This window comes from Meles meles, chromosome 12 (genome assembly GCF_922984935.1).
Source record: "Meles meles chromosome 12, mMelMel3.1 paternal haplotype, whole genome shotgun sequence".
Lineage (NCBI taxonomy): Eukaryota > Metazoa > Chordata > Mammalia > Carnivora > Mustelidae > Meles > Meles meles.
This window is the reverse complement of record NC_060077.1, coordinates 88,642,737-88,668,915: the sequence shown is the minus strand read 5'-3', so window position 1 is coordinate 88,668,915 and position 26,179 is coordinate 88,642,737. Positions and strand designations below refer to the sequence as shown.

Below are 26,179 nucleotides of genomic sequence, written 5' to 3'. Positions count from 1 at the left end.
GAAGTTTTTGTTTTTTTTTTAAAGATTTTATTTATTTATTTGACAGAGAGAGATCACAAATAGTCAGAGAAGCAGGCAGAGAGAGAGGAGGATGCAGGCTCCCTGCTGAGCAGAGAGCCCGATGTGGGCTCGATCCCAGGACCCCAGGATCATGACCTGAGCCGAAGGCAGAGGCTTTAACCCACTGAGCCACCCAGGCGCCCCAATTCTCAACTTCTTTATTACAGAATTAATTTTCTACTAAAAAGTTGAAAATAGTGCTTTATTTTTTTTAAGATTTAATTTATTTGACGCAGAGAGAGAGAGCAAGAGAGGGGGATCACAAATAGGGTGGCAGGCAGAGGAAGAGGGAGAAGCAGGCTCCCGGCTGAGCAGGGAGCCCAGTGTGGGGCTCCATCCCAGGGACCTAGGATCATGACTTGAGCTGAAGACAGATGTAACTGACTGAACCACTCAAACATCCCAAAAATAGTGCTTTAAGTGAGCTTTTGGAGTCTTTTGCCTTGCTTATTATGGCCAGGATAAAACATTTTGAGAGCTGCTCTAATTCAAAATAGTATTTGATGATTAAACTTTTGCTAGTCTTAAGCAAAATTAGAAAAACAAGCTTAATTATTTTTTGCATTTTTAATAAACTCAGATTTTCTTCCTCTCACTCTTTTTTTGATCTTTTTTTTGGTCATTATTTTTCTTTAAAGATTTTATTTATTTATTTGACAGGCAGAGATCACATGTAGGCAGAGAGGCAGGCAGGGGGATGGGGGCGATGCAGGCTCCCTGCTGAGCAGAGAGCCTGATGAGGGGCTCAATCCCAGGACCCTGAGATCATGACATGAGCTGAAGGCAGAGGCTTAACCCACTGAACCACCCAGCACCCCTATTTATGGTCACTGTCCTTATTTACCACTGTGAAGAGCTGATAGTCTCATATTTGTCTCCCCTCCCACCCTTTTTTTAAAGTTTAGTGGTACTTTAAATCCCAAAGTGAAAACAGCTGTTCCAAGAAGGGAGAAAAATAGTCTTCAAATACTTCGATGGAATTTTATAATCTCCAAGAGGTTGTGGCCTTTGCCAGTTTATTACGTCTAGAAAGAATGTGCTACAAACCCGGTATTCTAAAACCAGAACTGTCTTTGGTAGAATGATGAATAATAATCTTATTCAAAAAAAATGTTTTAGGGCGCCTGGGTGGCTCAGTGGGTTAAGCCTCTGCCTTCAGCTCGGGTCGCGATCTCGGGGTCCTGGGATCAAGTCCCACATCGGGCTCTCTGCTCAGCGGGGAGCCTGCTTCCCCCCTCTCTCTGCCTGACTCTGTGCCTGCCTGTGATCTCTCTCTGTCAAATAAATAAATAATCTTTTAAAAAAGTTTTATTTGCTTGTCTTTATGTACATTTCCCAGTATTTGGAGGCTAGAGCAGGAAGTAGCACCAGTGTCTAGAAGCATTGTAAATACGGTAGATACTTCATTAGTTAGGTTTTACAATGAGAACTGCTTTTACTGCTTTGCACTTTGTTTTGATGCCTGAAGTCCAAGTTGATACTCTCTGTACTGTTGCTCCACTGGGCATTCTGCAGTGTTCTTTTTGTGATCTCTACCCCTTCCCAAATTCTTTCCCTACACACCCAGAATAAATTCCTATTTCATGTCAGTATCTGGAATTGTTGTACTTCTGAGTGGTAATAATTCGTATATACATATAATGTAACTGGTTGGTTTTCCTTTTATTGCTGAGTGCTAGAAAGTTTAGAGCTTTCCTATCCAATGTGGCTTATCTGGTATATATGTTTTTTGGCTTTATTCCTGGTTCTGTATTTTCATACCCTTCTTTTTCTTTCTTTCATCCCTGCTATACTTTTACTATCATGTTATAATTTACCTTTCCTTGTAATAGGCCTTTAATCTTTTCTGGAACAAGATGAGGCATAAATCACTTAAAACATTTTAATTTTAAAAAGTATTTATTAAAAAATACTCTCAGTAAACCATATAATCCATTTTAACTCCCTCTAATCAGAAAGACAGAGCATTTAATATCTATATCAATAATTTAGGTTCTTTTTCATATATTAACTTTATTGCCTTGCCCTCTTTTTTTTTTTTTAAGATTTTATTTCTTTCATTTGAGAGAGAGAGTAAGAGAGATAGAGGGGAAAGCACAGAGGGAGAGTGAGAGGAAGAAGCAGACTCCCAACTGAGCAGAGAGCCTGATGACCTGGGAGCTCAATCCCAGGACCCTGAGATCATGACCCGAGCCGTAGGCAGACACTTAACCAACTGAGCCACTCAGGAGCTCCTACCTTGCCTTACTTCTTACCATTTAACTTAATTAATCTTTCTGTGTAGAATGTATGTGACCATATTTTTCATATATTTTTTAAATGTTTCAGCCCCTGCCCAAGACATGATAGTGATTCATTAGTCTTTGATAGTACCTAATGATATTACTAAGTAAATAAAGTTAAAAATCAGGTCTTAAGTTTTGTAGTGTGATTTTCCACTTACTGTTGCATGACTACAGAAATGTAGTGGATATGGGCAGTGACCAGGAGCAGGGGAAGAGGAGGGACCTGACTTTAGTGAAGGTTCACTCAGCACCCAGCACCTTCATTCGGGCCCTGAAACCCTGGCTCCTGCTGCAAGGAGAACTCAGTTTTTGGTGCATCAGTCCTGGTGTGCATCAAAGCACTGTTTTTGTTTTTTTAAAGATTTATTTATTAAAGCGAGAGCACGCGCCCACATGTGTAGGGGGAGGAGCAGTGGGAGAGGAAGAAAGGTAGAATCCTCCAGCAGACCGCCCGCTGAGCACAGAGCTGGACACTGGGCTCTGTCCCAGGATCCTGTGTTGATGACCTGAGCTGAAATCAAGAGCTGGCGGCTCAACCAGCTGAGCCAGGCAGGCACCCCTTTAAGGTACTGTTTTTTAAGAGAGGTGCCTATGAATACTGGTTTCCTTCTTCAAGGCTGTGGCCTCCTCTGGCAGAGAAAACAGAATCATTGGCTTTAAACTGTCCTGCTCCCAGCTCTCCATTGTCTTGTAAACCAGGTCTCTACAGGGTGACTTGGATTTAGTACTCTTGCTGGGGAAGATTCTGTTGCTGGGTTTAGTTTGAGAACCATTATCACAAATCCATATCCATGCAACTTAAATAACCAGGGTGGGATTTTAGAGTTGATTATAACAAATTTATTGACTAGATAGGGATTATCAGTGTAGTTTGTTTGACTTCATTTGTGTCAACGTTTGTTGAGCACCTCAATTTTGGGGGTTCACAGGTACCTAATCAGATTTAATTCTCCAGGGCTTATGGCCTGTGGGAGAGACCAAACATGTACCCAGGGAACATTGCTATAATATTTTATGACAGATCCTATTTTATAGAATCATGGCAGCTTATGCATAATTTTTATAATATTAAAGTTTTATAATAACTTTTATTATAATTTTATTATTTATTATTATTTATCATTTATATATTTTTAATTATAATATAATTTTTATAATACTAAAGTTGTTCTTTCCACTTGAATATTATCACACATTTAAATGTAAAGGTAATTGCATGCACTTAAGTATAGTGAGTTGTCAGTTTGTGGTGTAAGTATACTTGTTTATGCTTTAGTTCCTTTCCACATTTTGATAGGACTTTGAATTGTCTATATGTATTTTTTTTAATTTATTTTGAAAAAAAAATTAGTCCTCTGTAAAAGTTGCAGAAACAGTACAATTTTTGTGTACCTTTTACCCAGACTCCCCATATGTTACAGTTATTCCAAGTTTGCCTTAGTTCTCTCTGCTCGTGTCTTTTCTCTGAACTGTTGAGAGTTGCAGGCATAATTCTTCTTTTTTCCCCAAACACTTAAGTGTGAATTTCCTAAAAATGAGGACATTCTCATATAAAATTATCATAGTAATTATTAAAGTTAGGTAATTATTCAAATTTTCCCAGTTGTCCTACTATTGTCCTTCATAGGAAAGAAATAAATAACGCCACCCTAGTAAAGGTCTAGGATCAGAAATACATGTTACAGACAGTTGTCATATCCATTTTGTTTTTTTCTTCTAAAATAGTTCCTGAATCTTTAACATTTATGACCTTAGCATTTTTGAAGAGTACAGGCTGTTTAGTTTTTGTAATATTCTTTAATTAAGTTTATCTGTTCTCATGATTAGATTCAGCTTATACATTTTTGACCCTAAAGCATAGACTTGATGTATTCTTGTTAGTACATTGTATCAGGAGACAGGATCATCTCTTTGTCCCATTACTGGGGATACTGACTTTGTTTATGTGGTTAAGGTAGAGTCAGCTTGTTTCCTTCGTGTGGAGTTACAGTTGTAACTTTTGTGGGAAGACACTCTGAGATTGTATTAATACCTGTTTCTCATCAACTTTCTTCCTCTAGTTTTAGCTTCCATTTGTGATTCTTGTCTGAATTCTTGTGATTCTTGTCTTGTCTGAAACAATGGTTGCCAGATAATGACTTTCTAATTCTGTCCTTCTTTCTACATTTATTACATTTTACTGTTAGAAAGAGCTTTCATTTCTTCCCCCTTTATTTGTTTACTTCTTTATTTATTTATACCAGTGTAGACTCAAAGGTTCTTTGTCTTACGAGTTATAGCCTGTTTCTATCCTTATTTAATTAGATATTCAAATTGTTCCAGATTTGACTAGGTGGAGCCCCCTCATGAAGAATAGTTTGTCCCTTTAATGTGTTTTCTTTGGTCTTTGAGCACTTCCCTGTTTTCTGGTTTACCGGGCAAGCAGCCCCAGCCCAGAGTCAGACATTTGCTCAGAGAGCCCTGATCTTTTAATGGAGAATGGTATTTAGAAATGAGATCTGGATTCTAAATATGTTCATTGTTTCTGAGCAGGGGGAAGGAGTCATTGCTTCCATGTATTCATAGTGGACACAGCTGGAAACTCTCTGCGTATGTGTTTATGTGTGTGTTTTAGATGGATAGCTGACTCATTTATGGTTACAGTATGTATCATTTCCGTATTTGATGTGATAGCTACCAGTACATGTTTTTCATCTTTTAAGGCGTTCATCATGAATCATTATCAGTATTGATTTCATAAAACAATAAATACTTGGTGTCAGAGAAGCAATATCATTTTATCTATATTCATAATTTATATGTAGTTAGGGATTTCTTATGTAACTAGGGTCATTTTTTCCAATCTTTGCATTATATTAGAGGAGTTTTTTCTATCCTGTTACATATCAAAATAATTATTTTTTCAACTTGAAAATATTCTTTAGTCTTTTTTTTTTTTTTTTTTTAAGATTTTAAGTAATATCTCCACTCAGCATGGGGCTCGAACCCACAACCCTAAGGTTGAGAGTTGTGTGCTTACCTGCTAAACCAGCCAGGTGCCCCTATTCTCTGTTCTTAAATGTGATTTTTATTTTGCTTCTCTTTTGCTTTCTTTTGAACCACAGCTTAATGGGTATATTAGGACTGGGACACCAGGAGTAAAATATATGTTTTTAAATTAATATTATAGCTTATTGCATCCTTGAGAACAATGTTTTCAAATTAATTGGAGTGTTTTATGACATAATTAATTTGCTGTTTTCTATGCACACTTACTTATAATCATACCTGGTGATTTGAAGAGTTTTCTTCCTTTGCATACTGTCCTTCTCAGCTCTTCCCGGCCGTTTTGCAGATGATCTGGCAGCCCAGCACTCACCTGAGGGCAAGTCTGGTAGGGATAAAGATGTGCTGAGACAGAGCAGAGAGACCATGCTGATTTCCCCACTATGCCAGAAGACAGCCCCATCAATTACTGATGGATCTATAGAGCGAAGCCTTATGTATGCATAAAAAGCTTCATTGTTCTGGACCTTCTACTATTAGTCATCTGTGGAAAGCCTGAGTCAGATCATCTTTTGTACACATGCTGGGCTTGGCACTACTGCCCTGGGTAAAGCTCTGTTGCTAACATGCCATTGCTACTAGGAAGCTTTGGCAGGTGGAGAATGGGGACCCAGGCTTAATGTTTAGGTAAAATAAATTGAATAAAAAAATAATGGTGTAATAGGTACATATTCCAGATTTGATCTTCTTTGAGAAGTTAAAAATGTTTTGAATGAATTGTTTGAATTTTTAGAAAAATTTAAAAAAAATAATAAAGATGTACAGTTAAAACAACCATTAGGGCTTATAGTGAAATTTACTGAGTCTCTTCATTCACAGAGACAGCTTTACCTCCTACTGATTTTAATTCTTCAGGTAGTTGCTTTCATATCTCTAAATAGTAGTTTGCAATAACGTTTGTTCCTTTACTGTGTTGATACGCAGGAGTTAGCTCATTTAAGTAATGTCCTGCGAATTTAGTTCTGTTACCAAACTTAGTTTCTCCACCTACTATTTCTGATCTTGTTACCTGTGGATGATATCTCTATCCCCACCATCTAGAAGGTAAGGAAGTTGTGGCTAGGATGTCCCTATCCTTTCACTTCTGCTGATCTTTGTCAATTTTATCTTTTACTTTGTAAATGTTGATGACATTTGTATTCTCTTCTGCAACCTTGATTTATCTATAAATGGATTCTAAAAATTGAAAACTGGTAATTTACTACAGAGCCACTTACAGGACTGTGGTTATACTTCTGTATCTCTTCATCTAGGGCTGTGATTTCTCTGGTGCTCAGAAGCAACATTTTCTGATATTTATATATATTGTATGTATACAAACATAGGTGTTTGTTTATATATATAATTAAAAAAAGTGGTTTGGGTGATTTTTTTCCTATGGAGTGTCTATCTAATTTTTTTTTTAAATTGTGAGTCTATATTGTATCTAATGTTTTTTTAAACTCTTAGTCATCCTCTTTTTTCAGTTAGGATCCTTTCTTGAAGAGAAAGGATCTTCAAAATGATCATACTCTTACCTAAAAACAAGTGCATGAGCAAGAAACTTGATGAGTTCTTATGTTTTTGAAAATGTATTTAAACTGTACTCAGTAGTTTGGGTAATTACCAGATAGGTTGAAATCATTCCTCACAGGAATTTTGCTCCATTGTTTTCTCACATCCTATACTGGTGATGAGAAATTGGATGCCCAGCTGGCTTTTTTACCTTTTTATGGCCAGCTTTTTCATTTATCATCCTCTCTTTATCTTTGATGTCCTAGAATTTTATGGTTTTGCATCTTTTTTCATTGCTCTTGCTTGACACTCATTAAGCTCCTTAATTTGAAGACATAGATGTACTATATCTTTTGGCTCTGACACGTATTTTCATTTTTATTTATTTTATTTTTTCAAAGATTCATTTATTTTAGCGCTCGTGCAAGAGAAAGTATGCATGCTTGTGCATAAGCGGGGGGAGGGACAGAGAGGGAGAGAGAATCCTCAAGTGGACTTCTGCTGAGTATGCAGCCTTACTTGGGGCTTGATCCCAGGACTCTAGATCATGACCTGAGCAGAAATGAAGAGTCGGTTGTTTAACTGACTGAGCCACCCATGCACCCACTTTAAAAATGACTTTTCTTTTTCCTTTGTTCTATCTTTCTACATATCATATGAGTCCCATATTAAGTCCCTTGAATTGATTTTATTTCCTTATCTTTTATAGTTTTACCTCTTAGTCTTTTTTTTCCCTGGGATATTAATCCTTCATTCATATCAGAATTAATTTAACATACTCAGTCTTGGTAGTCTGAAATATTTTCACTGTGATTTATAGGAAAAGAAAAAGAAAACAGTTTTGGTTTTTTTTTAAAGATTTTATTATTTATTTGAGAGAGAGAGCGCGCGTGCACAGGCAGGGTGGCAGAGTGGGGGAAAGAATCTTGAGCGGACTCCATGCTGAGTGTGGAGCCCAGCACAGGCTCGATCCTACGGCCCTGAGATCATGACTTCAAGAGTCTGACACTTAACTCACTGAGTCACCCAGAGGTTCCTTTTTCTTTTTTTCTTTCTTTCTTTTTTTTTTTTTTTAAGTTTTTATTTAAGTAGTCTCTACAACCAACATGGGGCTCAAATTCACAACCCTAAGATCAAGAGTTGTATATTCTTCCGACTGAGCCAGCCAGGCACCCGCCCCCCCACCAAAAACAGGTTCTGAAACCTTACTAAGTAGATGGAATTTTAAAGTTAACATCTCCAAAAAAATAAATAAAGTTAACATCTCTTATTATGTCTTATTTTGTATCATTATTTTCTAAATCTTTTCTTTCTATATTCATAAGGACTAGAGAGAAAATGAATTTTAAAAATATAAATATTCCTTGACTTACAGTGGGGTTATGTCCCATTAAACTCACTGTTAAATTAAAATTATTGTAAGTTGAAAATGCATTTCATATGCCTATTGAATATCAGAGATTAGCCATGCCTACGTTAAATGTGCTCAGAATGCTTACATTAGCCTGCAGTTGGGCAAAATCATCTACACAAAGTCTGTTTGATAATAAAGTGTTGAATATCTCCTGTACTTTATTGAATATTATAACGAAAGTGAAAAACAGAATGGCCGTTTACCCTTGTGATCACTGGCTGCCTAGGAGCTGTGGCTGGCTACTGCTGCCCAGCATCATGAGAATATGTTACTGCGTATCACCAGCCCGGGAAGACATCAAAATTCAGAGTTTGAAATAGTTTTTACTGAACACATATCACTTTGCTCCATTATAAAGTTGAAAAATTGTAGATTGAACCATTGTAAGTCAGGGACTATCTGTGTACTAACTGAAGGGTAAATGTGATTATGTTAATGATTCTTTATCACTAAGATAATTTTGTATACTTGGAGAGTCCTTATTCCTGTTCTACATCCCTTGTGTATAATTTCTCCCTTACTTTGGAAATACTTATAACTGATTTTACTTATTAGGTAGAATTTACTTATTTATTCATTCATTCATTATTTTTTTTTTAAAGAATTTACTTATTAGCAGGGAGAGGAGCAGAAAGGAGAGGGACAAGCATACTCACCAGAGTGTGGAGTCTGACAGGGGGCTCGATCTCACAACTCTGAGATCTTGACCTGAGCCAAAATCAAGAGTCAGACACTTAACCAACTGAGCCACCAAGGCACCCCAAAAAGGTGGATTTTAGAAGACAGTGAGTCTATAATACCTTTTCTTCTAGCAGTTGGTATAACCTTCAGCCTCAGCAGACCTTTGCAGAATAAAGAACCAGTAGATTTAATGAGAGCTCTTGAAGGGCTTGTTTTTGAGATTTATATAGCTTATATTCTTTCACCTATTTTTATTAAACCTTTATGAATTGTAGACTGTGGTGTAACTCATCTAGGAAGATAAGTATGACTTTTTTATAGGTATAATTTTACAAAAGTAAAAATTTTATGTGGCCTGTAACAAAATTTAAAATTTGTTCTGGGCATCATTATGAAATATATTTAAAAAGGTAGTATTTGTCCTACTTTGTTTAATCATTTTATTTTATTGGCTTATTGAAGTTTGTTAAGTAGTTGGAACTAAGCTGGTAAACTTAGCTAAATTATTTATAATTCTCATCTTGGTTGTTAATTCCTTCTCTGAATTATTATAGTGAGGGCTTTACTTTGTGATGTTAAGCAACTATTGCAAGTCTCCTGTATATTTGAGATGTTTTGTACATTGAGAATGTTATAAGTTGCCTATAAGATAGAATCTGAGTTTGAAGGTGTGGATGTTAGGATTGACTCTGTGGTTTTGGATGAATTATTTCATTCCAGATAATTGAATAAGTGCATGAAAGGGCCACATTGCCTGAAACATATACCATGGTTGACAAACAGCCATATGACCCTGTTGTATTTTACAAGAAAAGTTTTACCTGCTTCTTCTAGACCTCAAAATTTAAAGTGATGCAGGGACCATCATGTGCTGGTTGCTCATTAAATAGCCTTATTTCTTATTAAATATGTAAATTGCTCTATTGATGAAGAGTAAGTTCACGGTATTAGGTAGTTTTATTAGAATACAACCATAACAATTCATGACCATAAAAGGAATTTAATCATGAAATCAGAGGTTTGATTATAATGATAATATCCTGAAAAAGAAAGGTTAATGGAAATAATCTTACTGTTTTAATTTTACCTTTAATTTGTGAATTATTTTATCTTCCTGGATAGTAAGTTTTAACATACATCTTTCCTTGGTGATGAGCAGACATGAGAAAAGGGACTCATACATAAATATCACAGTTAATGATAAACTTCGAATATGTTTTGACCATACCTTTCCTTGTGGTACTTAGATTTCTGTTTTCTGTCTTTTATATTTCTCTCTCTTATGGTCTGTTTTAAAAATCATAACTTTTTTTATCATTTTCCAAAAACAAAAATAATTATAAGCTAGTGACATGATTCTTTGCAAGCTTTAAACATATCCTGACTGCTTGGTTTTTGCCACTGGATATTCCAGGAAAAGTAGTGAGTGGCAGTGCAAAACACAGTTTGGAAAAAAGTGCAACGAGATTAAATGGTGTAATGGCAGATTCTTCTCAGTGTCCTAATGGAAAGTGTGTGTGTGGGCATGTGTGCCTGCATGTTTCTCTTGGCAGAATTCATTCAGGGAGAAATAATGTGGCAAACAAGTTTTATCCTTGATAGTGATGAGGCTTTTCGTTTTTATCTGGCATATTGATAGGTGCAAAAATTAATTTGGAACATAATTACTGGATCACATTATTTCAGTTATTTAAATACTTTATTCCACGTAGGTTGAAGAATACTGCTTTTATTGTATTTGTGGCTCGAGTATGTAATTACTTGGTTAAAACTGTAGCATTTCATAGAAGCATTGTAAACTAATGTTTATCCCTCAAGAGATAGATCAGCCTTCTACCTTCCAAGGACTTTTAGGCAGGAGGAAATATTTGCCCTAGGTCAGGTTGCTTTGAGTGGGAGGGACAGAGGCAGGTGGAAGGATCATGGTAGCACCTGGGTTGCATTTGATTCGCTGAGGGGAATGTAGGGCAGACATCAGGTCTTTTTGAAGAAATTACATTATGAATCAGTTTCTCTCTCTTCTTCTCTCCTTCTTTTCTTACAGGGCCCCTGTGTCCATGATGAGGATTCTGGCCTGTCACTAACAGGAAAACCTGCCCTTCAGGCTCTTTTATATCACTGCCATTTTTATGAACATTTGAATCAGATGGTAAAACACTGTTACCTGGGACGGTATACATTTGATTTGAATTTTTCTGCTCTTGATCGAACTTCAGAAGGCAGCGATTTAAATGGTAAGTACACTATATATTTATTTTTATGAGATCTAACTTTTTAAAAACTGTTGAATACCTATGTGTTTGTTACAGAATATTTGAAAAATAATGAAAGTACACAGGGAAACACTTTTCTCTGGGCCTCACTACACAAACATGACCTTCGTTAACATCAGGGTGGATTTCTCCAGTCTTCTCTCTCTTGTAGCTTTTGTTTGTTTTACATGATTGTGTTCATATCTATGTACATTTTTGTTCCCTCCTTCCACTAAACATTGCCTAAGCATTTTTCTACGTTATAAATTCTTCATGGAAACCATTTTGACATCTGATTAATGTTTTATAAGCTATTCATGCCCTTCAGTAAAGTTTTACAGTTTTTTTCTCTATTAGATGTTTTAAACTTTTTGGAAGGTTCTTCCTAGGCAATCAAGAATGAGATCTTTTCCTACAAAATTTTCTGATTTGTTTTGTAATATATCAAAAAGCTATTTGTTTTTGGTATGGTACTCATTTATCAAAATATCTTGCTGAAACCTTATATCTATTTGTAGATTCTTTTGGATTTCCTATGATCTTAGCATGTATAAATACTTTTGTCTCATAATAATAAATAACTTAATGATTTTAAAAATAAGTTATATTTTAAAATTAGTTTTAATAGTAATTTTTGAAAATCTTGACATAATTTCACACAGAAAAGGTGCAAGAATGCAAGAATGTTCTCAAATGTTAACATTTTACTGTATTTGTTCCCCTTTGCCGTGCGTATGCATATGTATGTGTTTAGATGCATGTATACATATATATTTTTTCCCGAGGTATTCTAAGAGAATTGCAGACATAGTTCCTTTACTCCCAGATACTTAAGTGTGAACTTCTAATTCACTTTTCTCCTCAATTCTTGAAGGAATTAAGAGGAAAATGACATTTGATGAAGATTTTGAACTTTTTTTTTAAAGAGGAAGGGAGAGAGAGATGAGGTGGAGGGGGCGTAGAAGAGAGGGAGAGAGAGAATCTGAAGCAGACTCCACACCCAGTACAGAGCCTGACGTGGGCCTTCACTTCCTCACCCTGAGATTATGATCTGAGCTGAAATCAGAGTCAGACGCTTAACCAACTGAGCCTTCCAGGCACCCCAGAAATTTCTGAAATTTTAAATAAATGTCCTTATTAGGAAAGTGACCTATTTCATTGTTTGGATTTCTCTGGGTCAGTGTTACTTAAAGCATGGCTCTTGAACCAACATTATTCAAATCTTTTGTGAACGTGTTAAATGCAAAATTGCGGCTCTCACCCTGATTTGGGGGAGTAGAATCTCTGAGAATAGGACCCAGGAAATTTCTTTAACAAGCCTTTTATGCTTCTTACACACATTAAAGTTTGGGAGCTGGTGGTCTTGATAAATTGTATTAAATTAAGCTAAGCAAACTCCATTAATTGTCATTAAAATTTTTGTGAAACAAGATTTATATGTAAATTAATTCAGAATAATACAAATGAAGCAAACTTTTTCCTTAGCTCTGGTTGGTTTCCTGGAACAAGTTCTTGATTGGTTTCCTATAACAAGTATTCTTTCTGTTAAATGTTTTAATATGGAGGAGACTGTATTCACGTTGACAGTTTTCCTGTTGTCACAGGTTTAGATGACTCATTCAAGTTTTGGAGGGCTCCATCTAGGATGTCCAATCAAGATCAAGATTCAAGTTCTCTCTCCACCTTGGAAACAATGGTACTTCCAAAGAATGCATGAGTGCTTCATTTTGAATCTCTGAAAAAATTTGAATTTACATGGTGGACAGATAAGAGTGTATACAGAGTATAAGGTTATGATCAAAATAGCTATGATTTACTTATTATTTTTTTAAAATATATTTATTTATTTATTATTTAAAGTAATCTCTGTAGCCAGCATGGGGCTCAAACCCACAGCCCTGAGATCAAGAGCCCATGCTCTGCTACTGACTAAGCCAGCCGGGGGCCCCATAGCTGCGATTTTTTAAACCGCTGTCTGTGTAGAACTAGGGTCTAATGTACTCATATAGTTACACTGGATGTCCTTTCAGATAAATTTACAACCTTTTCTTTACCCTATTTGATAGAACCAGAAGCATCAAAATTTAAAAATGTTTATCAGTAGTAATAGAATAGATCCCATATGATAGTAATGCTTGAATGCCGTGCAGTTTTGCTTAAGGGCAAAGCAATTTGGAGAAAATGGACCCATTCAAATGATTTCAGTTTGGTCCTGTAGATTTTAATTTATTTATTTTTTTAGCGTAACAGTATTCATTGTTTTTTCACAACACCCAGTGCTCCATGCAAAATGTGCCCTCCCTATTACCCACCACCTGTTTCCCCAACCTCCCACCCCTGACCCTTCAAAACCCTCAGGTTGTTTTTCAGAGTCCATAGTCTCTTATGGTTCGCCTCCCCCTCCAATTTTTTTTTTTTTTTATAAACATATAATGTATTTTTATCCCCAGGGGTACAGGTCTGTGAATCGCCAGGTTTACACATTTCACAGCACTCACGATAGCACATACCCTCCCCAATGTCCATAACCCCCTCCCCCTCTCCCAACCCCACCTCCCCCCAGCAACCCCCAGTTTGTTTTGTGAGATTAAGAGTCATTTATGGTTTGTCTGGTCCTGTAGATTTTAAGCACTTTTCTAAATACTTGCTTCAGGTAGAAGCTTGTTTTGATTATCTGAAATACCTGAAATTTATGCCTGCCTGCCTGCCTTTTTCTTTTCATATATAAGTTGCTTTATTCTAAAAAGTTTGAGACACATTAAGTATTTCTGAGTATGACTGATGTTAGGTTTCACTTGTTTTACAAGCATACGAAATCATTTCCTCTCAACTGGAAAGCATTACATTGAGTCGTAAAGTGTTTTTGGAACAGTTACTGTGTCGTAGACCCTGTCAGGAAGGCAAAGGCTTGGCACTCCTGCTATCGGAGCAAAAAAATATGAGAATAATAAATAATTAAAAGGTAATAATAAGATCCACTTCCTGTAGTTTCTCAACACTGGTACTTTTTGCTGCAGTTCTAGGAGTTACTTTTTTACACGTAGACTCAGAAGAGTTTGTGGGTAGTGCTGCATTGAACCTTTATTTGGAAAAGTAGAGTAATTACCCCAGTTCCACTAGATGTCATGCTTTCCTTTCCATGCTAGAAATAGTATGTATCTTCTTCTCAACAAGAGAAATAATATAATTAAATGCAAAAAAGAGCTATATTAATTTGTTATTTAATTCACAGAAGGGCAGCGGTAACATGTGCTTAAAAGTAATTCTTAGGCTTCCCTGTCTATTAAAAGGGCTATCCGTAGACTAACCTTGAAATTTGTGCATTCTTCAGTTCTTTGCTTGTAGTAGGTACTCAGTAAGGAGCAATTGCTCTGATTAACTTTGAGTCATCTTAGCTATTTTGTAGATACCGAGATGTATTTATTCTATGCAATAATACTTAAGTACTTTTGCATTTTTCTATTTTATAAGAGATAATAATATATAACAATTATATATAATATATAGTAATAGATATTTTAATAATAACAAATCTTATACATCAGGTTTTCTGAGAAAAATTATAGAAATATGTTATTTATTATAATCATTATTAAAATAGAAGCACCTCTATTAGCATAAGACTCTTTAAATTGCTTGTGTTTGGATGTTACATATTCTTTTAGAAATATAAACCAATGACATCTTTTTTTTTAATAAAGAATTCTTATTGTAGTTCTATGTGGGATTGATTTTGTGGGGTTTCTCAAAAGATAATTATCTGTTGGAATTTTTACATTCAACTCTTTCTTTTCTTCTTTTGGATTCTAAGTTAGAAGAGCTTTGGTGTTGGTGACTTACTCACCAAATTGGTGACTTTTATTCACAGAAGTAGTCTCATTACCCCCAAATTTTGCTAATTGTCATGTTTTTCTTGCCATGCCAGAGATACTGTATGTTTTTGTTCCAACGGGAAAAAAAAATTGGAGAATTTATTCATTATACTAGTATTTATTTATTTAATTGAAAAGGTTTATTTATTTATTTGGCAGGGGCAACACATGAGAGGGAAGGGTAGAGAGAGAGGGAGAAACCTCAGTAGACTCTGCAGTGAGCATGGAGCCTGCCGCAGGCCTCTGTCCCACAATCCTGAGATCAGGACCTGAGTAGAATTGAGAGTCAGACACTTAACCGACTGAGCCACCCAGCGCCCATGTACTAGTATTACTTTAAACCGAAGCTGTCATACCTAGACCAGCTAATAATTTCTTAAGGATAAGAATATGTTGAACTTACAATAAAGGTATCAGTTCAGTGAATTTAAATCTTGCCAATAAGTGTATCTGATTATTTATATCGTTATTTTGTATATTTGCCAGATATGACAAAAGAGGCAATTTGTTTGTTGGTTTGTTTTTCCATTTTGTCTTTCTAAGGAAAGCGCTTTCTTTTGATTTGAGTCGTAATCATCTAATGTGTTGTCACTGGGTCGTTATCCATTCTGTGCAGTTAGTGCCACATTAGGGACTTTGATGGTGTTGTCTAATGAATATAGTAGTTCAGTTTGGCAAACTTTGTAGGGATTGGGACATGTGTGATCATAAATTACAGACAGGAGAAAGAGAGTCATTTTCATGTTGGTGCATTCCCCTTGTAACTAACTGTCTTTTCAGAGATGGCTTCTATCCAGCCCAGAGTGTCTTTCTCCCAGGTAGGAAGGGTCAGGCATTGGTTGGTTTTCCTCCTGAAATCTCATTTCCACTTTTTAGAAATATCCACACTAGATGGGTGCTGATGTCTAGTATATACCGGTATGCAGCAACAGTTTTCTGACCAAAATGTACTTTTTTTTTTTTTTTTTTAAACTGCTGTTGAGCAGAATTATGTCTGTATTTTTTTAAATCTGTTTCATCAGTTGCCAAAATAAAGGAGAGGTGGTTTCTTTCCTTTTGAGCTCTTCTTTGTGAAATATGTGATTGTTTGAAACTTTTAGGAGCACCAGTTTAAATAAAACTGATTTTATTTTAGCTTAAGTTTATTTAAACATTTAAAGAGAAGTTACTCATGGGATTCTTACTATTGCTCTTTTACAAAAGAAGAGATTAAGGCATGCAAGGAGTACGTGTCTTGTTCAAGATTCCAGCGCTGGTAACTGATAAGAGCATTAGTTGAACCCAGAAGTATGTTTGGCTCTAGAGCCCAAGTTGTTGACCGTGATGTTCTACTCCTTCACGACAAAGCCAGATGTGGTAGGTGCCATAACAGATGTTCTAGTCAGGGTGCAGTGAGGTTACAGTAGAGGGCATCATGATACAGAAAGTGATTTTGTATAGGAAGTGGCAATTGAAATAAGCTTTGAAGGGTTAATCTTTCTTAGATGTATGCACACATTTTCAGGGAACCAAAAAGATATTCAAACTTGTCTTAGGATTCAATTCTTGTTTTGACAAGAGTTGAAAGTCTTGTCAGGAACATGAAGCACAAAGAAAACATAACTGCATTTATTGGTTGTGTGGTACTAAAAGCATTAGATGCTCAGAAAATGCCTGGTTTGTTTGGAGTGTGCAACAAGGCCAAAGTTTAATTACCAGGTAGCAGTTAGCTAAGAGAGCTAAATCTGTTTTTGGTTTGAAGAGGTAAGATATAATGGCCGTAAAGATACAGACATAAAGGCATTTCAGCTGAGTAAAATGCACGAAACGTTACCGTTGACATTATAGAAATATGCATTGGCATTTGTGTGAAGGTAGTTACGAGTTATTTTATAGAATGAAGAACAGACCAAGGACAGTTAAAGCAGGGATGAATTGAAGTGGCTTTTTAGAAGAAAAATCATTTTGGCATAGGAATTAGTGATAGAGTAGGTATGTAGGTCCAGTGCAGTGACCCCAGGAAAACCTGGGGAGACAGCAGTTTGCATGATGGTGGAGAGAAAGAGAATGATATACTTTGTTTAAATAAATTTCAACCACCTGGGGATTACCCAGGATCTAAGACCCTGTGTATTTTAGTTAGAAAGACAGTATAAGTGAGATTCTAGTTCCTAAGTGTTGGTAATATAGGCCACAGGGCAGTAGTACAATGAAGGTAAGTTTGTTGTGGGGTTTTTTTTTTTTGGTATAAAAATTTAATATTGATCCTTTTAAAAAAAAAGATATATTTATTTTAGAGAGAGAGCATAACTGGGGATGGGGGGAGGAGCAGAGGGAGAGGGAGGAAGAGAGAGGCAGACTCCTTGATGAGCACGGAGCCTGACTCCAGCCTTGATCTCAGGACCCATGAGATTGCGACCTGAATCAAAATCAAGAGTCAAGACAAGACACTCAACTGACTGAGCCACCCAGGAGCCCCTAATATTGATTCTTTTGATAAGACTTAGATATTGATGGTTAGTAATACCTCCATGTTAGTTTTTTCTACTAGGATTTTTTTGTGTGTGACATTAGAATGAATATAGTGGCTAGTGGAAATAGAATATTCATTCCAGTCTGTGTACATAGTGTGTACTATTTTATAAATATTCTTTTAAAAATCATTGGAAAGAGCAAATAATATTTATTTTGTGTTTTTTTTAATCTGTATTTTTTATTGCTTTGGTGTGTTTGAAATTATCCAGCCTAAGTGACTATAGAGGTATAGCCATTGCTGTCAAGTGCAAACATTTAAAGGAAATTGGCAAAAACGTTTTGAGATTGATTTCAGCAACTTTATTAAGCAGGTAACTGTAACTGAAATAAGTAAAATAGGTTTGTGTCTTATTTTATATTTATACTAAAATATATTTCCTTAATTTTGGTAAAACTGCTTATTTTTTTTTTTTAAACTGCTTATTTTTTGTAGTCAGTTTTGATATATGTGGAGAGTTAGCCTTGGGCCTTTAGAGGTCAGATGACAATAGCTTCGTTGGCTCTTTGCTGGAGAGCTGCAGATGGGTTAAGGTGTTAAATCTACACCATTTGAGAGTGGTGCCCTTCACAAGTGAAGAAGCGGTGTCTCCAGGAATTCGGGTATTTAGTGTAGGGTCACAAAGCTGATGGAGAGAGGAATAGGACGACAAGCTCTAGGAAACTTGTTCTCTTAGGGCATAGGGATGTGATTATATCCTAAGGTTAAGTCTCTGCATGGGAGTGAGTGGATCTTGTATCATCTTAGACTCGTTCCTTCAGTGATATTTCTCTGAGCTTCCTTTTTTTTTTTTTTTGGTATTGTACACAATCCATTTGAATCATGGATCTATATAGTCGAAGTTATTTGAAGTTCTTATTATTTGGTGAGAATTAACGATTACAAATTGTGAAGTGTCTCAGAGCTTTTCTGGTGTTGGGTGTATAGACAGGTATCATCTGTAGTACTAAACACATGAAACCTGGAGTTCCTTAGAAACTTTCCATACTTTGTATTTAGCCATGTTTTAAAAATTTGAGTCAATTTGTACCCTGTCTTTTTCATCTCACAGATCCTCATTTTCTTCCTTTGTTCCCTTAATTTTTTAAAAACCAAATAACTTATTTGGAAAATAATCTACTTTTGATGAAAGAGGATATAGAAAATATTATAAAATTACTTGACATATAGTGTTCAGAAAACTTTGAAGTATCCAGTAAACACTTTCATTTCTGTAGGGCAGAATACAAAAGAAAATAGTTTTGAACATAGATGCATTTTGTTTGTTTGACAGAAATTGTGGTTTTTTAGACCCAAATTCTACTTTGATATGGTAAACGACTTTGCTATTTTCTGCTACTTCAAAGAGACTCTGTTAAAATTGTAACTGCCTATTTTACAATGAGGCATGATATAGAAATCTTTTTTAGCTATCAAATCTGTTTATAAACATATTGAAGAAAAGGTTATTATCTTTTTTAGTTTTTATAAGCAAAATTTGATTCTGTTTTATGACAGTGGTAACACCAGTTTATCTGTACTAATAGGCTTTTTTTTTTTTTTTCAAGATTTTATTTATTTATTTGACAGAGAGAGAGATCACAAGTAGGCAGAGAGGCAGGCAGAGAGAGAGGAGGAAGCAGGCTCCCTGCGGAGCAGAGAGCCCGATGCGGGGCTCGATCCCAGGACCCTGAGATCATGACCTGAGCCGAAGGCAGCGGCTTAATCCACTGAGCCACCCAGGCGCCCCTGTACTAATAGGCTTTTATTGCCTGTTACAATACCAGAAAGGTGAAGGGTAGAAGTATATATACTTCAATTCAAGGAATACTCAGTTTTATTTGTCTTATCAAGGGAATGTAAATTAGAAAACTCAAGATGTGTCATGTGGCAGACAAGAAAGAGGAAAATGTCTAGATTGTGATTTTTGTACTGAAGTCATTTTAATGAATTTAATGAATAGAGCAATGACAGAAGAATTAGACAGACTCCCTGGTATGAGGACAGTCCTGGACTCCCACTTGGGGCTTTATGGTTACTATGAGAGCAAATGAGAAGGTGTGTTCTCTGCTGTGAGGGGTTGGTGGGGGGTGAGGGGAGAGGTGACTAAGTACACTCAGCTTGGCTGGCCAGCATTCTTGAGGTATGTCTAAGGGCTTCCTCTGACTTGAGTGTATTGGTGCTTCTGTGAATATAGTCCTCAAGGAGAATCCTGTGTAGAGTGTGACCTTATGGTCCTTTTCTCTAAATGAGGGCCTGGACTAGATCAGGCCTTTTCTGCCTGTGTCGTTGTGGGCTTATGTGAACCTCCTCCACCTTCCAGAAGCTAATACTTGAATATTAAAATGGATTAGTTGTTACTTGGATTTCAAGTTAAGTAACATATTTGTGTGTATATGTATATATACACATACACACACACACACATACACTTACCCTGTATGGTAACTTTATATATATATACACATATAATATATATAAATATAAATACAAAGTTACCATTATTATTATACATATATACATGTATTATCGATATATACAAAGTTACCATTATTATATACATATATACATATTACCATATAGATAAAATACATTATATATAATATATATAATATATAAACACTTGTTTATATATATTATATATAATATATATATAAATATATATATATATAAAAAGTTATATATATATATATATATAAAGTTACCATACAGGGTAAGTTATAATACAACTATTAAGTTAGGTGCTTTCTAAAATATTTTCTGAATGTGTGTTTCACTTCCTTGGACTATACTGAGGAAAATCACGACTTTTATTAATGTTTGACCTTTGGTCACTCTTTGTGATTTTGCTTTCTTCTAATGAGCCAGGTATTCCATGGGCCCTTAGGAACTTTTTTATCCTGCCCTGAGTGTTGCCTCTTCTTGTCAGTAGGAAGGACTGGATATGGCCTATCCCCTCTTATTGCCCAAATGTTTAAAGGCTAAACACATTCCTTTAACTTTTGCATGATTGAGACAGTCTGCCCTACTTGATTCATAATAAACTTATAAAATATAAGTTTCAGATGGCACACACAAGGATGTCAGGGAAAAGGTAAAGGATTCTAGCATCATTGCTTTCTTAAATTTTATTATACAAAAAAAGGAGCTTATGGCAGGTGCCGTATCATCTTTGTGATATCGGTCTCAGTTATGATTGTTGTTTTCACACACTGGAAGTTATTCGGATGTCTGTTGAAAGGAATTTTTTTTTAGCATTTCTTAGAGTGAGTTGTAGGTAAATACCATTTTTAGAAAAATAAATTTTAGGGTTTTTTCCTATTATCTGGATCTAATATTAGATAAAATAAGGTATTTAATATATGATTATTTATGAGTGTTTATTTAAACTGAAATTTATCCAGGTTTACATTTTTAGATGACTTTATGTGCTTGGCTTACATTTATTGGCTACACCTTTCTGTTATTTGTTATTGTAATGTCATACTTGAAGTGGTGAGAGATGATTAAAGTCTTAATTTGAAAGGGGGATTTTAAAAACTGTATATAAATTCCATCAACCATTTTCTTCAGATTTATATTCTCTTTACTAACAGAAACTAAAGGGGGCACCTGGGTGGTTCAGTCATTAAGCGTCTGCCTTCAGCTCAGGTCATGAGCCCAGCGCCCTGGGATCGCATCAGGCTCCCTTCTCTATGAAAAGCCTGCTTCTCCGTCTCCCACTCCCCTGCTTGTGTTGTCTCTCTCACTATGTCTCTTTCTGTCAAATAAGTAAATAAATAAAATCTTAAAAAAAAACAAAACTGAAAGCAAAAATAACCTTGCTGTTTTGCTTCTATTCTGTCATACCTACTTTATATGTTAAGATAAAACACGATCAATATACAAGTTCTGAGCTGTATGGTATCTGAGTTTGAGGTAGGGTTGATTCGCAAGTTCTAGTGACAGCCCATACTGCATGTGTGCGCTGACATGGAGCTTATCCAGGTTTGGGAAGTTGAGGCTATTTCAGAGAAAATAAATTGATGGTAAGAAAAAGAGTGATCTGACCTCTCCAGATAAGGTATATTTCATATAGAAGGTGCCAGATACATCAGTTTGAACTTTTTCCATTTTAGGAGGCCACACAGTCTACTCATCTGTAAACCTGTACGTGAAATTGTGTTTGTCTTCTACAGAATTTATGTTATGTTTAATGTTTTAAAAAATACTGATTTCTGAAACACCGTGTCAACATACTTCCTGAAACAGTTCTTTTGTGATATGGGGAAGGTAGAGAAAACTCTTTTAATACTTCTCTTGATTTTTTTCTTAGACACTATTAAAATTTGTGTATGCCATTTGAAACTTATAAAAAGAACCTCTCTTATTATGAGTCAAGTAGGGCAGACTACCACAATTATGCAAAAGTTAAAGGAGTATGTTTTAGCCTTTTAACATTTTGGTAGTAAGAGGGGATAGAACATATCCAGACCTTAAAATCCTAAATGGGCTTCAAATCAAAACTTTGCTTCTTTGAGTTACTGAGTAACAAGGTTACTGATTTACATAAATTCCAGCAGCCCTATTAGAAGAAGTAGGAAGTGCCATTCAAAAAACTTACAACTCTAGGGGCAGCTGCATGGCTCAGTTGGTTAAGCGGCTGCCTTTGACTCAGGTCATGATCCCAGGCTCCTGGGATGGAGCCCCACATTGGGTTCCCTGCTCAGCAGAGAGCCTGCTTCCCCCTCTCCCTCTGCCTGCCTCTCTGCCTACTTGTGCTCTCTCTATACATAGCTCTCTGTCAAATAAATAAATAAAAATCTTAAAAAAAAACCAACAAACCTACAACTCTAGGGGCACCTGGGTGACTTGGTTCTTAAGCGTCAGCCTTTGGCTCTCAGGTCATGATCCCAGGGTCCTGGGATCGAGCCCCGCATCAGGGTCCGGGCTCAGCAAGAGGCCTGCTTCTCCCTCTCCCACTCCCCCTGCTTGTGTTCCCTCTCTTGCTGTGTCTTTTTATGTCAAATGAATAAATAAAATCTTAAAAAAAAACAAAAACACAACTCTCAAGATGTGGAATGTTTTCTAGTCATATGAACCAGTGTAGTTTTGTTATTAACCTTCTTGTTTAAGGATATTTTGTACATGTTGCTTCTGTTTCACTTTCCATGTGGTAACATTAATGAATGAATGTTACGAATAACATAATTTTCTTTGCTGCTTGATAGGTGGCACCTTCGTCGGGTAGTGCTGAATTTCCACCACTTGGACCCTCAGCGGTGTCTCTCCCTGAAGCCTCACATGACCAGTTTGTGGCTCAAGGTACCCTTTTAGGAAGACATTCTGCTTTCAAAAAGAAAAATGACAATTCAGTCCAGATATTTTGCAATTAAATATCTACATAAAAACAAAATTAAATAAGTCACAAAGCACAGTGAATGGCTAGATAACAACACCATGAAGTGGCCTAGAACATGATAGAATAAATATATCAGAAACATGTGCCCTTACCTAATAAGTGGAGCTTAGGCTGATTGACATATGGTTTCTTATGAGTTAGGAGTAGATATTACGTGTTTGAACTGTAGATATTAGTTATAATCTAATATCTAACTCATAGATATTAGTTACCTTTATTTTGCTCCCTCTTTAGGGAAACACTTCAATTTACCACAGTACTCCACTTAAAAGTGGAGAGAATCTGGTAATAAGTATTTTTCAAGGGGAATACTTCCATTTTAAAGTCCACAAAATGGTGTTGCATCTTTATTTTATTAGAAATGCTTGATGAGTAGCCTGGGATTTATTTTTCTTAACGGTAATATATAAATTCTATTCTTTGTATTAGGGACCGCTTCCAACTCTGTTATGCTTCAAACTTTATATATTTGGAACATTACAGCTTAGCTTGTGTTTGTTCTAGAGAATTTACAGGCCTTTATTCAGTGGCATTAAATTCATCACCTGTAAGGAATATACTCCCCAAAAAGAAGGTAATTTAAACACTGAACTATACGCATCTGTAGGGAAAAGGCTTTCTAAAACTTCAGAAAAAAATTGCTTAATTAAGGCTTTCCTCTGAATTTTTATTGTAGTATTTGTTCCCTAAGTTCCTAAACAATGTCCCATTTTGGTTTTTTTAGTAATATATGTTAACAATATAAAAAAGTGTTTAATTGTAGAAAGTACTCGTTTGATCCTCTAAACAATAAAGGAGCAAACTCACGTTGTTTAAATAGTTGAGGACCCAGAGCATGAGATGAAATTTGATAATGAATTTCACAAATGTTTATCTCTGAAAGTATGTTGCATTACTTTTTTAATAACTTCATTGAGAATAATTTACATACCATAAGTCACCCATTTAATAAGTGAATTCATAGGTTTTGAGTCTGTTCGCAGACCTGTGTATCACTGCAATCGATTTTAGGGCATATTCATCACCCCAAAAAGAAACCTTGCCACTAGCAGTCACTCCTCATCTCTTTTGATCCTTCCCAGTCCTAGGCCATTATTAGTCTACTTTCCCTCTTTATAGATTTGCCTGTTATGAAAATTTCATAAAAAAGCAATCATATAGTATGTGTTTTATCATGACTTTTTTTTCACTTAGCATAATGTTTTCAAGGTTGGTCCATGTTGTATTATGTGTCAGTACTTAATCTTTTTTTATTGCTAAAAATATTCCACTGTACGAATATACCACATTTTATTTACCCATTCTTCAACTGATGGACATTTGGGTTTTTCCCACTTTTTTGCTATTATGAATAATACTGCTGTGGACATTCATGTATAAGTTTTTGTGTGGACATTCAGTTGTGTGGGTTTTTTTGTCTTGTTTTTTTTTGTTACATTATTCTTGATTTGGATTTATTTTATTTTCAAGGATTATGCTTAGAATATGTATTCACGCACAGTTTTACTGGTTGCCAATCACTTAAGTGTGTATATTTGACAAAAAACTTTTTAATCTTTTTTGTTGAAACTGCCACTGAACAGTGCTGCAAAGCATCGAATATATATTGTCAATGAGCCATACTACTAGAGAAATTACTTTGTTGCTGTTAAATACCTTCTTGAATCCCATCTCTTTAATATAGTATTAAGATAAAATGTGATTTTTTTGTTTTTATTTTTTGGCAATAATGAGATTTTAGTTCCCTCAGCCGGAACATCCAGCAGGATTTGCCGGTAAAGCTGGTTAGTCCTTTTATTTGTTGTTTTGCTAATTCTTAATTAGCCAGGAAATTAATATACTCCAAAGTGATTTAGGACAGGGTGGAAAAAAATTGTCTCTAGCATGTACATTAGGGCCACTTGAGACATCCAACTTTTCATTTTTAAATTTAGTTTCTAACTTTTGTAAAAGAAAAATTATTTTATTTAAAAAAAAAAAAACACCCTAACAGGATCTCTTACAGGATCTGTAAGCTTACATTTGATATACAAAGGTGAAAAGGATCATTAAAAAATAAAAATGTTAGTGTATTTGAGGACTACTGACGTAAACAAATGGGATAATTTCTTTAGATAAAATATAAAAGTTTATTTAAATATATGAGATGAGTTTGAATTTCTTTTTTTTTTTTTTTGAGTTTGAATTTCTTAACCTCCGTGCCCTCTCCTTTTATTGATCTTCTGTATCCTTGGCCTAAAAATGCTAAAAGCATTGGGCTCCCTTCTCAGTGGGAAGCCTGCTTCTCCTTCTCCCACTCCCCCTGCTTGTGTTCCCTCTCACTGTCTCTCTCTCTCTCTCTCTCTGTCAAATAAATAAATAAATAAGTCTTTTAAAAAATAAAAAATATTAAACATCAAATCTTTTTTGATGCTACATAGTCCCAAAGTTACATAGTCCTAATTCTTCCCCTGAAGGAATTAATTACAAGGGAAAATTGAACTTTATAGCGGAGGAACTGGGTGGATACCACTTTGATCGAAGGGCTGAAGTTAACACCACCAGTAGCAGCACAGACAGGAATCCTGTTTTTCCTGGTAGGATTCACTGAAGACCTGCTCATGAGGAAACATCAAACATCAGACTTTCTACAAAGTAACTGGCCTGTGCTCTAAAGGAAATAAGTGAGGGTCACAAGGGAAAGTCTTGAGGCAGATTAACAAAGGTAGCTTTCTTATTAACCATCCCTTGTTGAATTTTCTGAGAAAGGCGCACAGTCTCATAACTTCAGTTCTAAAATCCAGAATCTCTGAAACCTCAAAAAAGTTTTCTCAGAATTCACTTGGTGAAAAACCTGCCTATACCTGAATACCGTTGCTGCGGAACCTGAGCAGTACTGGTTTGAGGTGGTCTTTCTTCCTTTTGGCCTCCTGTTTACTGTGACTGTACATGGGTCACACCACAGAAGTACTCATGTCATTGTGGGATATTGCCCAAGATCCCATTAAAGGTGTGAGTTAATGTACGGTACTATCTTACTATTTTTATAAGATCTAAAATATTTTGAATTCTGAAGCACTTCTGGCTCCTAGAGCTTTAGAAAAAGAGTTGTAGACCATCTGTTCCTCACTGTCTGAACACTTGAGGGCACAAAATGTGCACTACCCTTCTTGTCTTGGGTCTTTCACTGTCACCCAAGGCAGAC

The 26,179-nt window shown here is 35.7% G+C and overlaps 1 protein-coding gene across 4 annotated transcripts in view; it reads left to right on the top strand.

Annotated features, from left to right (window-relative positions):
* Positions 1-26,179, top strand: part of RTTN (rotatin) — a 159,165-nt gene that overhangs the window by 87,783 nt on the left and 45,203 nt on the right. For all 4 annotated transcript variants that reach the window (XR_006821086.1, XM_046025692.1, XM_046025691.1 and 1 more), the window contains exons 33-35: positions 11,024-11,213; positions 12,836-12,927; positions 22,805-22,898. Coding sequence is in view for 3 of the 4 variants with exons in the window: in XM_046025692.1 (XP_045881648.1) it covers positions 11,024-11,213; positions 12,836-12,927; positions 22,805-22,898 (376 nt within the window). In the remaining variant the exon portion in view is untranslated. The remainder of the gene's footprint in view (positions 1-11,023; positions 11,214-12,835; positions 12,928-22,804; positions 22,899-26,179) is intronic.